Genomic DNA, 15,370 nt, shown 5'->3' on the forward strand with positions numbered 1-15,370 from the left:
TATGTTTTACCATAGACTCTGCCATTTGGCGGGACCGTGCCTCCATTAGCCATGTTGGAGAGTTCTCCACTGGAGTCGCGGGTGCTACGTTCGCTGCTGCCCCCGGTGAGCGGCAACACAGCCTCATCTGTGCCCTTGGCCCCTGGTAGCTCCTTAAACACGGGGCTCTCTTCTTCCTCTTCAGGGATCTTGTCCAGGCTCTCATCAGAGATCCTGGACAGAACCTGCTCCTTCTTTAGACGACCTGTATTGAGAGATGGAAGTTTCGGTTAAGAGAACAAACTGGAAAGACTACCTTTTACTACTACTACTACTACTACTACACCTACTCCTTAACAACGTATTCAAAGCACTGTAAACACTAATTATGAAGAAATACCACAATTGTGTTTAAAGTCAGGCTTACATTGGAAATTGTGAGCAATCGCTTACAGTTAACAGTTCACTGAATGAACTGTAATTACAGCACACAGAAGAAGTCAGGACACAAGTTGCACAAGTGAATCATTGATTTGGCATGCAAACCTTTGTTCTCCCCATGAATGTTTTTTTGTTAAAACTGTCTTGTTTTGTGGCTTCAAGTGGGGAAAAAGAGAAAACAATGCAGCAACATTCCACCAACACATATAGCCATCAGCTGATTTCAACTAATCCCCTGTGCTGACTTAATGCCACCCCTCCGTTGCGCGCAGCACAACACATAAACAAACTCTGCCATCACCTGTTTCACTGTGACGGATGCAGTAAAATCCAGATTAGGACCGATAACATCACACCTAAGTCTCACAGATATTCAGAGATTCTGACATGTTAAGCAACAGGTTAAGTCAGCCTGCACATGAGCCAAGATAAAGATGTGATCACTTCAATAACTTTTAGTGTAAGAGGTCTTTAAAAATAAACCCTAATATATATATTTAAGTGCAAAGCATTTATCATGTCTATCAAGTGACATTATTTAATTTAACAAATTTGTCTCTCTGATATTTCATCTACTTCTTATTTCGCTGTTCTATGTCGTGTGGCGTGTACTTGATACCATTTTCTGCTTTGCTGCAGGCTGATTTTCCCATTAGGGAAACAATTCCTAACCTTGATCTGAGAGCTTTCTGCAATGAAGAATATGATCTTGACCCCTTGCAACTGGCCAAGTAGCTAAAAATGAAAGCATCTGAGCAAACCACCTGGAGTAGTACACAGAGGTCACAGTTTGTTTGTTTTGGTGGCTTTTGCGGCTCTGGCAAAGGCCGGCAAGAAAACACATCCGCTGGCAGAGTACAGACTGTGCTAGCAGAGGCTGAAGGTCTGTTGTTAGGCCTGAGTCAAAGTGTTGGGCTTTTAGATGGCGTGAGAAAGACTGGACACATACACACATACACACACACACACACACACACACACACACACACACACACACACACACACACACACAGATACCCACTTGCTATCTTTCTCCTCATCCAGGGACAGACGACTATCCAGACCAGAGCTGCACAGACCAGGGATCCGGCTAAAGTTATGAGAAAGATGGCCCATACTGGTAACATCTCCAACCCCAGCACTGCAATTAATGAACACAAACACAGGTGTAAGAAATAAACCTAGCACCTTGCTGTAGTTTCGAGGTTGACACTCTCGTCACACCTTCAGAAGAAATTCTGAGCAAGCAAATGACATGGACACTATCAGTGATACAGAGATGATAATTTGATTGCACACTGGTGTCAAATAAACACAGATGAAACAGGATCTCTACCACTAAGCCCTTACATGGGGCTCCAGTGTACATGATGGAGAATGTGTTGATTCCGATGGTGGACGCGTAGAAGAGCGGCAGTGCTCGCAGGCCATTAGGGACAGAGTCATCCTAAAGAGGAAACACACAAAACACAACAGTAGCACATCAGTAAGACACTAAGGTGAAATATCTTTGCAAACTGTGAACTTAAACAGTAATTCATGCTTAAGCAACCTGAGGTCCACTATTATGAGGAGTTAGATAGGCAATATGACAAATATCCCAAGGTTAAAGTCTCCAAAAACAAAAAAAGACTAAACACAGCACACGTATAATTAGAAAGGCCAATTATTCTGACTTAGCCTGCAGAGATACAGATGAACTCATCCTGTATTTGACCCAGCTTTACAGTACAAATGATAAAAGTGCTATGAGTCATTCAGACATAATCCTACAGTCGTGACCTTAGGATGATCTGCAACACGTTTTTCTTCCAGGTCTGCCGGAGCCTGCCTGTTATGCAACAGATCTGTGGGTGTTGCCAAATCAAATGGATTTTATCTATGCTGAAGTTCTATGGACAAGTTTGTGCTTACACGTGTGTGTCTGTGTCTAAATTCTAGTATTTCAACTTTTGACTAAGCGGCTCATTGTGTTAGTAATCCAGTACCCAGACTGTAGACATTCACTCTCACATGTTTTTAAGTTAAAATATTATTAATAATCTCAATTCTGTGGAGATGTTCTGTCTTAATGCCCACCTTGTTGAGGATCAAGTGTCTGATTATCATGAAGAGCAGTCCAGACATGAGCCCAGAGAGCAAGGGGGAGATGAACCAAGATGCCACTGGAGAAGGAGGACAAAATGTAGACAGAAAATAACCACACCACTAGAAATCCACCAAACATCACTCATGTTACTAGCGTTTTTTGTCAAATCTGTTTTCCAGCATCACTCATCTTCCGACCTTTATAAATGATGACCTTTATCTCATATGGAAAAGGTGTAAGCTTTGTCAAATCATTTGTGTTATAAATCTATGGCTAAGAGAAGCAATAGTTTCTGTAGCAGAAAGTAAGTGGGTTTATTTCATTTTAAAGTTCATCTTGTTGCATTCTCATCTATTGAGGCTCCTAATGGAGAAGAAATTGGTTTCTCTGCCTCTTGTAAAATAGATTACTTTGTGTGTAAAATGGCCAAGGGAGTCGTCCGTGCTCACAATAAAATCTGATAATTATTGTTTATGTTTTAGCTTTCCAAAGACAAACTCCACTGTAGCTGTACTGGCAACACCTCGGTGTGGGATTATTTAGTTTATATTCCATCTTCTTCCACTGGGAAAGGAGCGGTTATGTGAATAGGAGTGATTTATGTATTATGTAATGCCATGGCACATTCCAACTTATTTAATTATTTACCAATCTTGACGAGCTGCATCCACTGTACACCCTTGGTGCCGATGGCCACCATGGAGAAGCCGATGGTAGCGCCAACAATGCAGTGAGTCCCGGAGACGGGCAGTTTGAGGAAGGAGGCGATTAGCTGCCAGACAGCGGACCCTGTGAACAGATCCGATCAGACAAACAAATCTCAGCCATTTTTATAATTACTTTGTTTTCCATTTTAAAAACTGTAGTTCTAGACCAAAGGGAGGCTCAAACTGTAAACTAAAGATCAGCATCATGGTGCCACTTTCTTACTCACTATGTAAAACCAGTAACATTATGTTACGGTTTGTGGTTTGCTTTACTGTAAAAAACACTAAAAATACATCTACCTGGGTTACGCCAACATAAACTGAGAAATTGAAAACTATGGGTCTAGATTTGTACTGTTTGTAAATTTGGCACAAATGAAACCGTCATTTATGTTTCAGTATATTCTAAAAAGTGCAGACCCATCATCTTCTATCGCCACAGACCTGCTTTCAGAAAGGTTATAACATACCTGCAGTGATGTCATGTAAACATCACCGCAAAAATGGATCTGAAATTGCTAAATGGCAAAAAGTAATCACAGTGATTTAGAAGTGGGATTATAGTCTTTGACTTTGACAAAGGCATCTTTTATAATACCCTGCAAGTCAGCTGCAAAAAAAAAAAAAATAAAAATAATCAATGTGCAGAGAGCTGTGAATAATGGCAAACAACTTGGAGAATAAAGGTTCATTCATCAAAGCATCATTGATTTACCATGATAAAACTCCTCTGGGTCAGTTAATACAATACTTTTTCCTGTGGTAAATTTACTTTTGTTTTTCTTGGGCAAAAAATTCCATTATTTAAATAGTAATTCCTCAGTGTCTCATTGCCACACTGTTTTTTTCTTCAAAGCCCAGTGTTAGACACTGACAAGTATATACCATATTGTTTTTGTGAACAGAACATTCAAACCTGATGGACACAATGGAAGCATTTTCCTGCTTTTATCAAATCAGTAAGTTTAAACTTCTTCTTATTCTGTGCAAACAACATGTCAGTGATGAAGGTTTCCTGTTTGAGATAATGTTTCCCCCAACAATTACGGCTCTGCCACACCTGAATTTGCAGCGACACGGGAATCCCCTGTGCACAATATCACGGTATTTATCACAGTTTCCCAGCAGTTACTCTGCCATTAAAATGGTATTGTCTCAACGGGTGCCCTATTGTTTTCTGTTTTGTGCCATTCGTTTAATGAGGTAGTCTAATGTTGATGTGCAAAGTCCTGTTAATGCTCAACAGATCCAGCCTGTGCTCCACAGCAAATGCGTTGTAGTGAGAGGACAGTGGTGAAGTGTTTTCAGAGAATCAACTTGGGCAATGTTGACACTAAGTAGAGTAATGTACAATGCCGCAAGGTTAGTTAACATTCCTACAACTTATACGCTTTAAACTTCTTTGCAAGGACTAAAATCATTTCATTACATTTTTCATTAAGTCAGTAAAGCAAACTCCTAGAGGAAAAAAAAAAAAAAAAAATTTGGTCATTTGTAATTTAGTAGTTAAGTTTTGGTAGTGAGCAAAAAGGAAAACTATGCAATAGCCAAAGTATGTAAAGTTACAGACAAAGAGGTGCAGACGTGAATTTCAAACACATCATAGAATTTAAAAAGATACTGTAAGTGATGTCCCTTTTCAGGGTCCTGGGCCGACGGACATACAGGGGACGCTGATCGCAGTATGCACATTTATCTCAGCCTCAGAGATGTTTGCAAGAAGTACATCCAGAGTTTCTACACAGTAAGAATCAGGATCTGTGCATGTTACACAAAACAGCTAAGTCTGATGTGATGTGTGTGTGTGTGTGTGTTTGTGTGAGTGCCCTACGGTTAAGATATGGTAACATTTAACTTAAGCTGAAGCAAATTCCTAAGAAGGTGTTTACAGGGGTCTCCGTTTACATGAGGCACTTACTTTAATTAGTATCAACCATGCACAGCAGAGGGAATTTATTTAACTTTGGGTGGCAGGGAACTGTGATGATAAGCGTTCACATTCAAACATTTCACCTCTGAACAATTTTCAGTGATCTGGCTATGATTCTTAAAATAAATTCAGTGTTTATTTTAGAAAATGCACGAACCTGGAGGGAAAATGTCCATCATGTGAACATAGTCTAATTTTATCTTGAAATTTCTCCAATTTAAGAACCTATAATATCATGCGATAAGCAGCCTTTCTTTGAAAGAAGACTAAAAGAATAACTGTTTAAGTGGTTGGACTAATCCTATATGTTCTGGAATGTCTTTATATCATTCAGACATTGGCGACTTTGACGTTAATGTACTTGTTGGCTTCGTTCTCTCAGACATGAGACAAACAGCTGGCTTCAGATTAAATGGTGCACGTGTGATATGGAGTTAGAACAAATCACACCACTCACTGGATGTCAAAGTTTAGTCCAACTTACCGACCATGGCGCTGACCTCCCCTGCCATGAGCACGGGCACGGTGTCATTGTACAGGCTGACGTCTATGATGCCCTTCCGAATCGTCTCACCCACTTTGGCCCCAAGCAGCACTGAGCCCAGGGTCTCAAAGATGGATGCCAGGATACAGGCCTGCCTCAGTGTGACCACACCGGAGCCCACTGCTGTGCCGAATGAATTGGCCACATCGTTGGCGCCTACTGAAAAGGCCAGGATGAAGGCAATGATGAACCCAATCACCACCATCCACAGATATGATTCCATATCCATCTTGATATGATTTCACCAGAAAAAAATCCAAGCCGAGAAAAAAAAAAACTATTTTTTAAATCTTAAATATTCTAAAAAACAGAAGTGCTCTGTGCGTTTTTAGCGGAGGACTTGTTAAGCCCACTCCTTTTCTTCGTCCCCTGGTTGTAAAGAGTTCGAGGGGAGAAGCACAGCCGCTAACTAAGCGTTTGGATTTCAGTCCAAAGATTGGAGACTAGTGATGGTCGGTGCAGGGAGCATTCCATAGCTTAGTGTGAGACAGCGTGTCTGCACGTTCCTTCACCTGCAAGAGAACCGAGAGAGAGGAGACACAGAAACAGATTAGTGTCATAAGCCATGATTACTCTTTTTCAACAGCAGCCACCATCTGACAACACCTCCCCGTGACTTCCTCACAAAGCCTAAAACAAAGAAGGGGAGGGACTAAGAGAGAGAGAGAGAGCGAGAGAGAGAGGGAAAGAGAAGAGTTTATGAGAGTAAGAGATATAAGACAAAAGAGTGAAAGATTCAGAATGGACGATGACTACGTAGAACTGGTTTCTGGTGAAACAGGGAGAACACTATGGCGGCAGTGAAAGCTGAGGACATCTCAGATAGCCGTAATGGGAAATCACAGTCTGCACTTCAAAGAAATCAAATCAGAGTGTTCAGACGGCCGACTGTCAGCACTGAGACTATAAAAAGACCACAACATCGAGTTGAAGATGTGAGCAATGTTCCCAACATTAGAGTAGACTATTAACACCTTATCCAAACACAACAGGGCAGCTGATGTCTCTGCCAAACCGGCTTTTATTTTTACACAGATTTTGCCTTTGTCACATAACATTTTAAATGTTGGTCTATTGTATATATCTGATTATTTTAACAACAATTAGAAAAGTCTGGAAGCCGTGTGATCAAGCTGATGTTATTAACATAGGAATGTTACCCAAGGAGAAAGTTTCACTGGTAAATGTTTAAATGACACATCACATTGCAGTTAACCTGCTATTCATTGCTTTTTTTTTTTTTTTTTAGTCTCAGCCTGACTGCTACAGTGCTCACTGGATGACACAAGTTTTGTTACAAGCTTTGGTGTCCGAGTTCAAACTAAATCGAAGGCTAAGCTGCAGTAAAAAAAATTGAAAAGAAAGAAAGAAAAAAAAAAACTCACTGCATGAATTTGAGTTGAGACTGCAATGCAGTAAGAACATCAGCAGTGAAGTTGTTCTGCTGCTCGAGGTGGAAACAGTTCACAAAACTGCAACTTCAGGTGTTGGCTAAGTAAAAGTAAAGAATATCTCGACAGATGGTAACTCCACTATTTTCTCTCTCTCACGCACATATATGTAAAAACATATATATAGATATATAGCTAAAACATTAATGTGGTTGCTTTTAATTCAATCAATAATGACAGTGGTCTGTGTAAACCTAGCAAAATAATTCCTGTAGCAGTGATTGTTAGGATCTCCTGACTACAAAATGTTGTTGTAGTCAGGAGAGTAAGTGTTGTGCTCCAGCGATGCACTTGAGTTCATCTCTTAGAAAGCCGATCACATCAGATCCATTGGAACAGCAAGCAAACAGCTTTCTTTGTCCCTGTAAAGTTCCACAAGGCCTATTTACATGGCAACAGTGACAACAGGCTTTAGAAACGGATGATGAGGCCACCAACACTGAAGCCTCTGGTGGTCCTTTGGGAAACCTCTACACCGCAAATATCTTGGTCTGGGTTTGTTCTCCTCTTTTTCTTTTGTCTGTGAAGCATAATCAAAGTCATTTCATAGGGGTTAATGGCAGCACATTCCCTTCCATGGTTAAGCCAATTGTTAATGGGGAGCATTAAATGTAAATAGCTCGAAGGCCAGACTAGTACATTCTCTCTGCATGAACTGACTAAGTGCTTCTCATCGCGTGGGGGCAGACAGCTCCTTTCTAAATAGCCTGCGGAAAGTTATGGCTCCCTCCTCCTGACCAAGGGCTCCATCTGGAACAGTTGAGGTCGCATACTATCCTTTATCCTTCATTGAACCACAGCGCACACACACACACACACACACACACACACACACACACACACACACACACACACAAAAAGATGACAATAATTTGTCTGTAGATCAGGTCCATGCAAGACCTCCCTGAATCAAGATCCAGCACTTTATGTGACGCTGAGAATTATGACATAGGTTAGAGTTAAAGATTTCAGATGAATTAAGACGAGTTTAATTGTCCTTACAGTAACTCAACTGTTCCCAGGTCCGTATTTTATATAGAGGGGAAGAGAGCTGCCAAATATTTCCCATATAAGAATATACCACCGATACACTGATGCCTGAGGGGAAATTCTCTTCTCACCTACTTCCCTCCAGAGAGAAGGAGATCATAGTGAAGGATCACAGTGAAGGATAACTGCCCCCGGACTCAGACACAGAGGTTTGAGACTCTTTGGATAAAAGTTTGATAAGGTGAAGTCTACTGAGATACTGGCTACTAAAAAGGTTAACCGTGTTAATAAATTATAACCAAACATAGCACTAGCTGTTTGAAGTGTAATATTTGAATACATTTGTTGAGTGCTTTATGCCAAGTATAGTTACTTACAACTGTTGTTTTACCAAGTCTGCAGGTCAAGAGACTTAAGTGAGCCTAAAGTGTTTTCTACACTCATACTTTCAAAATTAATAGCTTCTTTGACACATTGACTTCCTTCTGTATAAATCAGCAGTTTTGCAGTTGATGTATTGACAGAAGCAGAGTTTGAAAAACTAACAGCGCGCTGTGTAAATGTTTAATCTGGGCAACACTTGTGGCACAAGGGGACCGCACTGTCAAACATGGCCTTCCACCAAGCAGAACCAAACACTCCACAGAGGAAACGGTCTTTCCAACAGTCAAACATGTCAAATGGAGAAAGCAGACACTACATCCTTCAGCTGCGCGTCTTAGTGTGGGAAGGAGGACAGGGGGGAAAATGAGCATGAGTGACTTTAATGTGGGTGTGCACTCAAGTACCAAGCCTTTATAATCTATAATCAGGTCTACAATTTTCTAAACAGACACTCAACACAACAGCTGCAGCTGATGATTAGTCCATTTTCAAGACCAGTTCACATGCCGCCACTCCCAGGTGTGCACAGAGAAACAATTTTGCCCGGGGCTGAAACTTGTATAATAGAGTCTTGTGTAGTCCTCTCATTGACCGTTGTACTACGAAAGAAAGTCCAATAAGAAGGATTAAAGAGTCCAAAGTAAACATTAAAAAACAACAACAACAATGTGCTGGAGTTTTGTCAGGGTTACAGGATGCAGTCGGTATATGCAGTAAAATTCCAAATGACTGCCTAGGGGCCCAATCAAACAGCCAGGTGTAGTACACATGTCAACCTTCACGCTAATAATGTGTGGAATTCCAACATTTTAATGGTGTTTTGAAGTGGGGGGAGCCGTTTCAAACATTGCTGGTTTGAATTAATTTTTCAAAAAAAAAAAATTAATTGCATAGGCATAAAACTCTAATGTGTATAAAGTTTACAGTTGTGCAAAAAAGTGATAATACTGATAATAATATAATACCTTAAATCTTTCTTAGTGTTACTTTAACTGGGAGAGGCTTGTGTTTTCTGTTTATTAATCCTTAGGGTTTTAATATGGTTGTTTTGTAGTTTAGATTTTTAAAAGTCTATAAAAGAGGCTATAAAATAAAATAAATCCTCAGAAATATACAAAATGTGAGAAGATAGTAGAATAACAAGATAAGATAAGTTTAACCTGATGCCTGTAGGAAAATGTGTTCACTGCACTGGACCCTTTATATTATATTTAGCAGAAGCCATATGAAGTGCACCAGGATCTAACTCTAGAGCCTTTTTAATCCAATGCCACAACAAGGGAAAGGAAACAAGCGCAACCTGCATGAAACACATGCAAATATCAAATATATACAAATGCATACAAAATATGCAAACTCTGAAAGAAGACGGGCTTCAGCTAGTGCTGGTGTGGCTCAAACCTCTGGACCTTTCTGTACTTAAATACGACAATAACAAGTGCAAAGATACTAAGACACATTAAAAACAGATTTGATTTATCATAATTATTATAAAAAACAAAATCAGAATGACACAGCCAGGAAATGTTTACGCATTCTCAAAGACAAAGAGATATGTGACCTGATGTGCCTGCTGTGGCTTTTCTGTATATACTGATTTGTACATAGAGCAAACATCCTGAGTGCAACATTACCAGTAGATTGAGTTACATATTCCGCTGTGATGCAACCGACACAGAGTTTATAAGAAACGTATTTCTTGCTAATAGATTCTGCAAACATTCAGACCTTCAGTATGTTAAAGAAATCCAAACTGTGTCCAGCTACATGGTCAAGTTGTGCGACTTCCATTTACACTGCTCCAACAAATGACACCTTGGAACCTTCAAACTGCTAAGAGTTATAAAATCTTTGATAGTGTAAAATAAATAAATAAAAAGAAGTTGCATAAAATGTTACGCAACCTTAAAACATACTCTCTGTCTTCTCCTTTTTATTTCTCCTTAAATAGAAGATTAGTCTACTACACAAAAAAACAAACAAACACATAAAATAGTCAGGATGGCCAATAAGAAACCAGACATAGCAGTATTATAATGCAAATGCACAGCATTATATAATTATGCAGTTTTTTGCTAATCAGTGGGATGCAAAATAAACAGGTGTTGGAAAAGTAGTATGCTGGATTTAAATTCAAATTTGGCTTTAATGTTTTGTTTTGTTTTTAATTTAAGAAAGATGATTTGAGATGATGTGCAAGCTATGTTGCAATGTTAGCACTAAGAGGAAGCCGGACCGAATATGATTTGATTAGTAAGGGAAGTTAATACAGAGTTACTATTTACAACTAATAATTATTATTTTCATATCGCAATTTATCAGAATGGAAAACAAAGTAGGACACCTATGTTTTCATTTTGAGGTTTCCTCTGCAGATGTCAATTCTAATGTTAAAGATGATGTTTGCGTCCAAACAAAAAAGTACGTAGGTCATCTCGCACCATCTTGGCTGTGGAGTTTGTATTTAAGGCCTTAGTGACGATAATGAACATGCAGTACAACATGCATTGACACACAAGTCCAACTGCAATACCAGAGCTATATAAAGCATACAGACAAAATAAGTGCAATTGCCATATTGTTCCATTGCATGTCAGCTGCTTTCACAATCCAGCAAAAAGCATTTTAATATTTTGTATTTATAGCATGCAAAAAATTGTTTATTTTAAAAAGCACTGTGGAATTAAAATACTGTTAATGAGGCTGTTTAAGTACCCTGCTCAAATGGATGAAGTCGATTCACTTTTGTCCTGTTCAAATAACAGCAGCTCAAGTTAATGTGATTTCATCTGTGACAGGTGGAGGATGACAACAAGAATATTAAAACTTAACGTTCAGTACAAAGTGTTTCACATCCACTGTCCAAGGTGCTGAACCTGAGACCACCAGGGGTGTGGGAGCTGTCAGAGGTGTTTTTGTTCACACTTTGCTTTTCAATTAAGCCATGAAATATCTATGTGGGCTTTATGTAAGAAGAATGTTTATCTATGATTCATGTTTTTTGGGCATGCTGAACATACAAGTTGTTAACCAGGACAGCAGGATAGTGTGTTCTTTTATTAAAGATTACTTCATCTCCCATTTACTGCAATTAACTCAATTTGATATTTCTTGGTTTTAGAAATGTAACTTTCTCGATGGCTACAGCTGAAGACGTAGAGTAGGCTGTGCACTAATCACTGGTGGTTCAGTTTCTGGAGCCCTTCATCCATATGTTGATGTGTCCTTGAACAATTATAATACACTGACCCCCAAACACACACACACACACCCACACCCACCCACACCCAGAGCTGAATTGGAGAGTTGAAGAGAGACTAATTTACAAAGACTTTTGTCTGCTAAGGTAGAAAAACACCATGTAACTGCTGTTTACTATCTAATACTCAGCTTGAAATAAACTGCTGCCCCATCTGAAAAAGCTACACTGAATAAAAACTAAGTGGTTCAGTCTGCGAGGTGACTGTCTTGAGGATTATTTTGAGGACACGCGGCTGCACTATCCATGCACTGATTCAATTCCCCCCTCACTCCTTTCATTAAACAACCCTTCTTCTCCAGGCACATGCTGAAAGGAGCAGAACTAGAGCATACATGTAGCGTCAGATGATGACTCACAGCAGACTGCTACCGGCAGTGCTTAATTGTTACACCTGAAAGATAGGTAGTCCATGCCGCCAAGGACACCAGATGCTTACATCTTACCAAGTTCAAAAACCGAGAGATATGATAAAGACAAAAGATAAGTCAAACAGGCAGGAAGAAGAGAAATCCTAGAGCCTGGAAATCAACTCCACTCACCTTCATGTCTCCTTACATCAGTAAATGGTGAGAGAGTGGTGGAGATAATCGAATGTCAAATGACAAAATGACAGTAAAGGGGAGAAATGCACACACAGAGAAATGGTTGGCTGAAAAGACCAACAATAAAACCCGGCCGAGCACGTGATAGAAAATAAGATTACGAGGAGAGACAACAACTGATGAGGAGAGGTGTAAGGAATGAGGGAAAGAGCAGGAGAGCTTCAGTGAGAAATCAGCAGGTTGTGGTGTTGTTGCAGGAAAGAGAAGGAAGGAGTGAGAAACACAGAGGGAGAGGGAGAGCGGTGCAGTCAGCTGAGTCTAGACTGCCTCTTAAAGGAAAGCATCCGCATTCACAGCACACAACAGCCAATGACAAGTATTGGCGAGGCTGAGGTGGACTGCTGACTGGCTATCTGTGTTTGGAGAGGAAGGACAGATGGAGCGGAGGCAACCAATGACTGTGGAGGACAACCAAGGAAGGGGCTGGATGAGAATGAGAGTGGATGTCTTTAACAGCCAGAGAAAAGCGTGCAGACGGATCAAGGGCATTAAGAGAACTAGCCCGGTCTTCATTACTCTGGTCACAACACAATGGAGACAGATCGATCCAGTATGCAGATTTTAGAACCTAAATACAGAATGATGACCTGAGGCAATGAGCTCTGGGTTGTACAATGGTCTATGATACTTGGTGCTGCAAAGGATTCAGTATGACGAAATCAACTTGCCCAGTTTGGAACCGTTTCTCTTGGTAACACAGAGGCTCATCACACAAGAACACACAATATCCACACCGGCACTTGGGTGCTATGAGCCACCCATCACTTCTACTGCGTTTCCCTCTCTGCTACAATTGCGCCTTTCAAAGACACACAGTACAGTATGTCTTTATGCGACTTGGCTTCAGCCAGGCTCTCGTTGACACGTTAAGAGATTGTGGTCCAGAGTCACTGCAGATGCGTCGCTGACAAAATACAAAGCAGAGTTACACGTCTCCTTAGCAGTTTCTCAACAATCACTGGTACAAAACGAAACATGACGTGAACATTTCTGCACATTGATGTAGTCTGAGATACTAAGTTTTTAACAATATTACAGTAAGTCTTTCTAAAGAAGACGACAATGACAGATTAGTTAAGACAAGAGGATGAATTGATGCTTTCTGGAAACTTTGTGTTCTAAACTATGATTGTAGCACAATAATTTTAGCATTTTAAATAGTGACGACATATTTTTAAATGTTCCTCAAACTATAGAAAAACATAGGAGATTTAGCTCAACTGCAAACTATCTGCCTCACACCACTTCTATCTTGCAGGTTGTTACTCGGCCACCACACGATCATGGCACGGTTTTACCATATACTTAAAAACACTCCTTACTCACGTACACCTTTGAAGCTAAGCAGTTCATGTCCTGTTCTCTTCGCTGTCACATACTGTACAAAGGGCTACAATAGGGGTGATAAATTCATTTGTTCAGTACTGTTCACTGGTCGGATCTTGTATTTGAGTTCCTGTGGCTTTCTCCTCTATCATGTCTCACTCATTCTCTCCCTTTCTGTCCCCCAAATGGCCCTGCCTGCTAAAAAGCCTGTCTGCGTCAGCTGCACCTGCTGCCTCTGACTCTGTGCTTCACAGTGGGGAGGCGCTGTCTCCTAGAACCCAAACAAGCGCATGTACACACACACTGTGTACAGTGTTAAGATCAGTCAGCCTCCACGGGCAAGAGGGGGGTCGCTTAAGAATGACAACAACAGCACGCATGACTGCAAAGAGCATGTCGCTCTCAACACCATCTTGTGAAGGCTCCTCTCACGCACACAAATCTCCATAAATTCTTTCAGCTTGTTTTCTCTCTGTGAGCGTGGGATGGCATGGCAGCCCCGAGGTTCCAATTCACTGTTTATGCACAGAATTAAGTTTGCTTTCCTATGACTCGGACCAGACTACAGCACAACCAGAGGTGACGCCTTTGTTTTTTTCCCCAGTCCACACATTCTTATTCTAAAACTAATACCTGGTGCCTTGATTACCCACGGTGCAACTTGATCATCTGTCTAGTCTGAGATTTGGGTGTGGTATGCAAATACTAGCAAATGCATCCTCAAACAAAGATTAGGGGCAAGCTAAGGAGGTCTGGATTAGCTCACTTGTTCCCTCCATCATTTCCCAATATGTACTCTTTAGTCGTTAATGACGTTACTTCAAGAGACATCACTTGACGCACTTTATGGGACTTCACTCAGGTTCGTCTGGAGCCACAAAAAGTTACAGAAAACATTTTACATGTGTGTTGTTCTTCACTTCAAGAGCTTTTTAAAGATTGTAATATTGTAAATATTGCAAGTATTAACACTTATACCTTTAAGTACCAAATTACTTTCCTAACTTACAAATGTGCAAACTGCTTGCTACTTAATTGTAGTTGTGTGAAGTAACTAAGTTATCAAGTACTGACAGATAAGTATAACTTAGAGGTAGTTGTGCTATACTTGAGTATTTCAATGTTATGTCAATTTTACAATTTTTTTATTTTTTACTGCACTTTTTTTAATTGCTAGCTTTAGTTACTAGTTAATTTGTATATTCAAATTCTTTACACAAAATGTGTACTGATGTAAACTGATTTTTTATGGTTATTATGATGATTGATTACCATATTTCAGTATATAAAGTTGTAAAAATTAACTACACCTTTACCAGCTGCAATGTTAGAGATTAAGAGAGATATCTTTACTTAGGAATAAATGGATGAATGAAATATATCCACTTATATGACTTGTCTTCTGCTGTTGTTTATTTCACACTAACCCGCCAGGTAACATATTTTAACTATCATTTTTTAAACTATAATTTCTCTGTTTCATATTTTTCACTTTCAAAAGTATGTTTGTACTTTATAGCATAAACGTAAAATGGATTTATAACAACCACTGCTTGCTTTAAATAATTCCTTTTATTGATATGTTATTTCCACAGCAGTCTATTCAGTTTAGCTTCTGAATACAATGCATTATTACATTTTAGAGCATGTATTGAGAATTGACCT

General features: G+C 39.9%; 1 protein-coding gene across 4 annotated transcripts in view; it reads right to left on the reverse strand.

The window, feature by feature from the left end:
- slc20a2 (solute carrier family 20 member 2) overlaps positions 1–15,370 on the reverse strand; it is a 39,846-nt gene that overhangs the window by 11,567 nt on the left and 12,909 nt on the right. For all 4 annotated transcript variants that reach the window (XR_003297678.1, XM_026343108.1, XM_026343107.1 and 1 more), the window contains exons 2-7: positions 5,631–6,202; positions 3,158–3,298; positions 2,500–2,585; positions 1,771–1,867; positions 1,442–1,561; positions 11–244 (exon numbers count right to left, since the gene is read on the reverse strand). Coding sequence is in view for 3 of the 4 variants with exons in the window: in XM_026343108.1 (XP_026198893.1) it covers positions 11–244; positions 1,442–1,561; positions 1,771–1,867; positions 2,500–2,585; positions 3,158–3,298; positions 5,631–5,919 (967 nt within the window). In the remaining variant the exon portion in view is untranslated. The remainder of the gene's footprint in view (positions 1–10; positions 245–1,441; positions 1,562–1,770; positions 1,868–2,499; positions 2,586–3,157; positions 3,299–5,630; positions 6,203–15,370) is intronic.

The sequence above is a fragment of the Anabas testudineus genome, chromosome 9 (genome assembly GCF_900324465.2).
Source record: "Anabas testudineus chromosome 9, fAnaTes1.2, whole genome shotgun sequence".
NCBI classification, from domain to species: domain Eukaryota; kingdom Metazoa; phylum Chordata; class Actinopteri; order Anabantiformes; family Anabantidae; genus Anabas; species Anabas testudineus.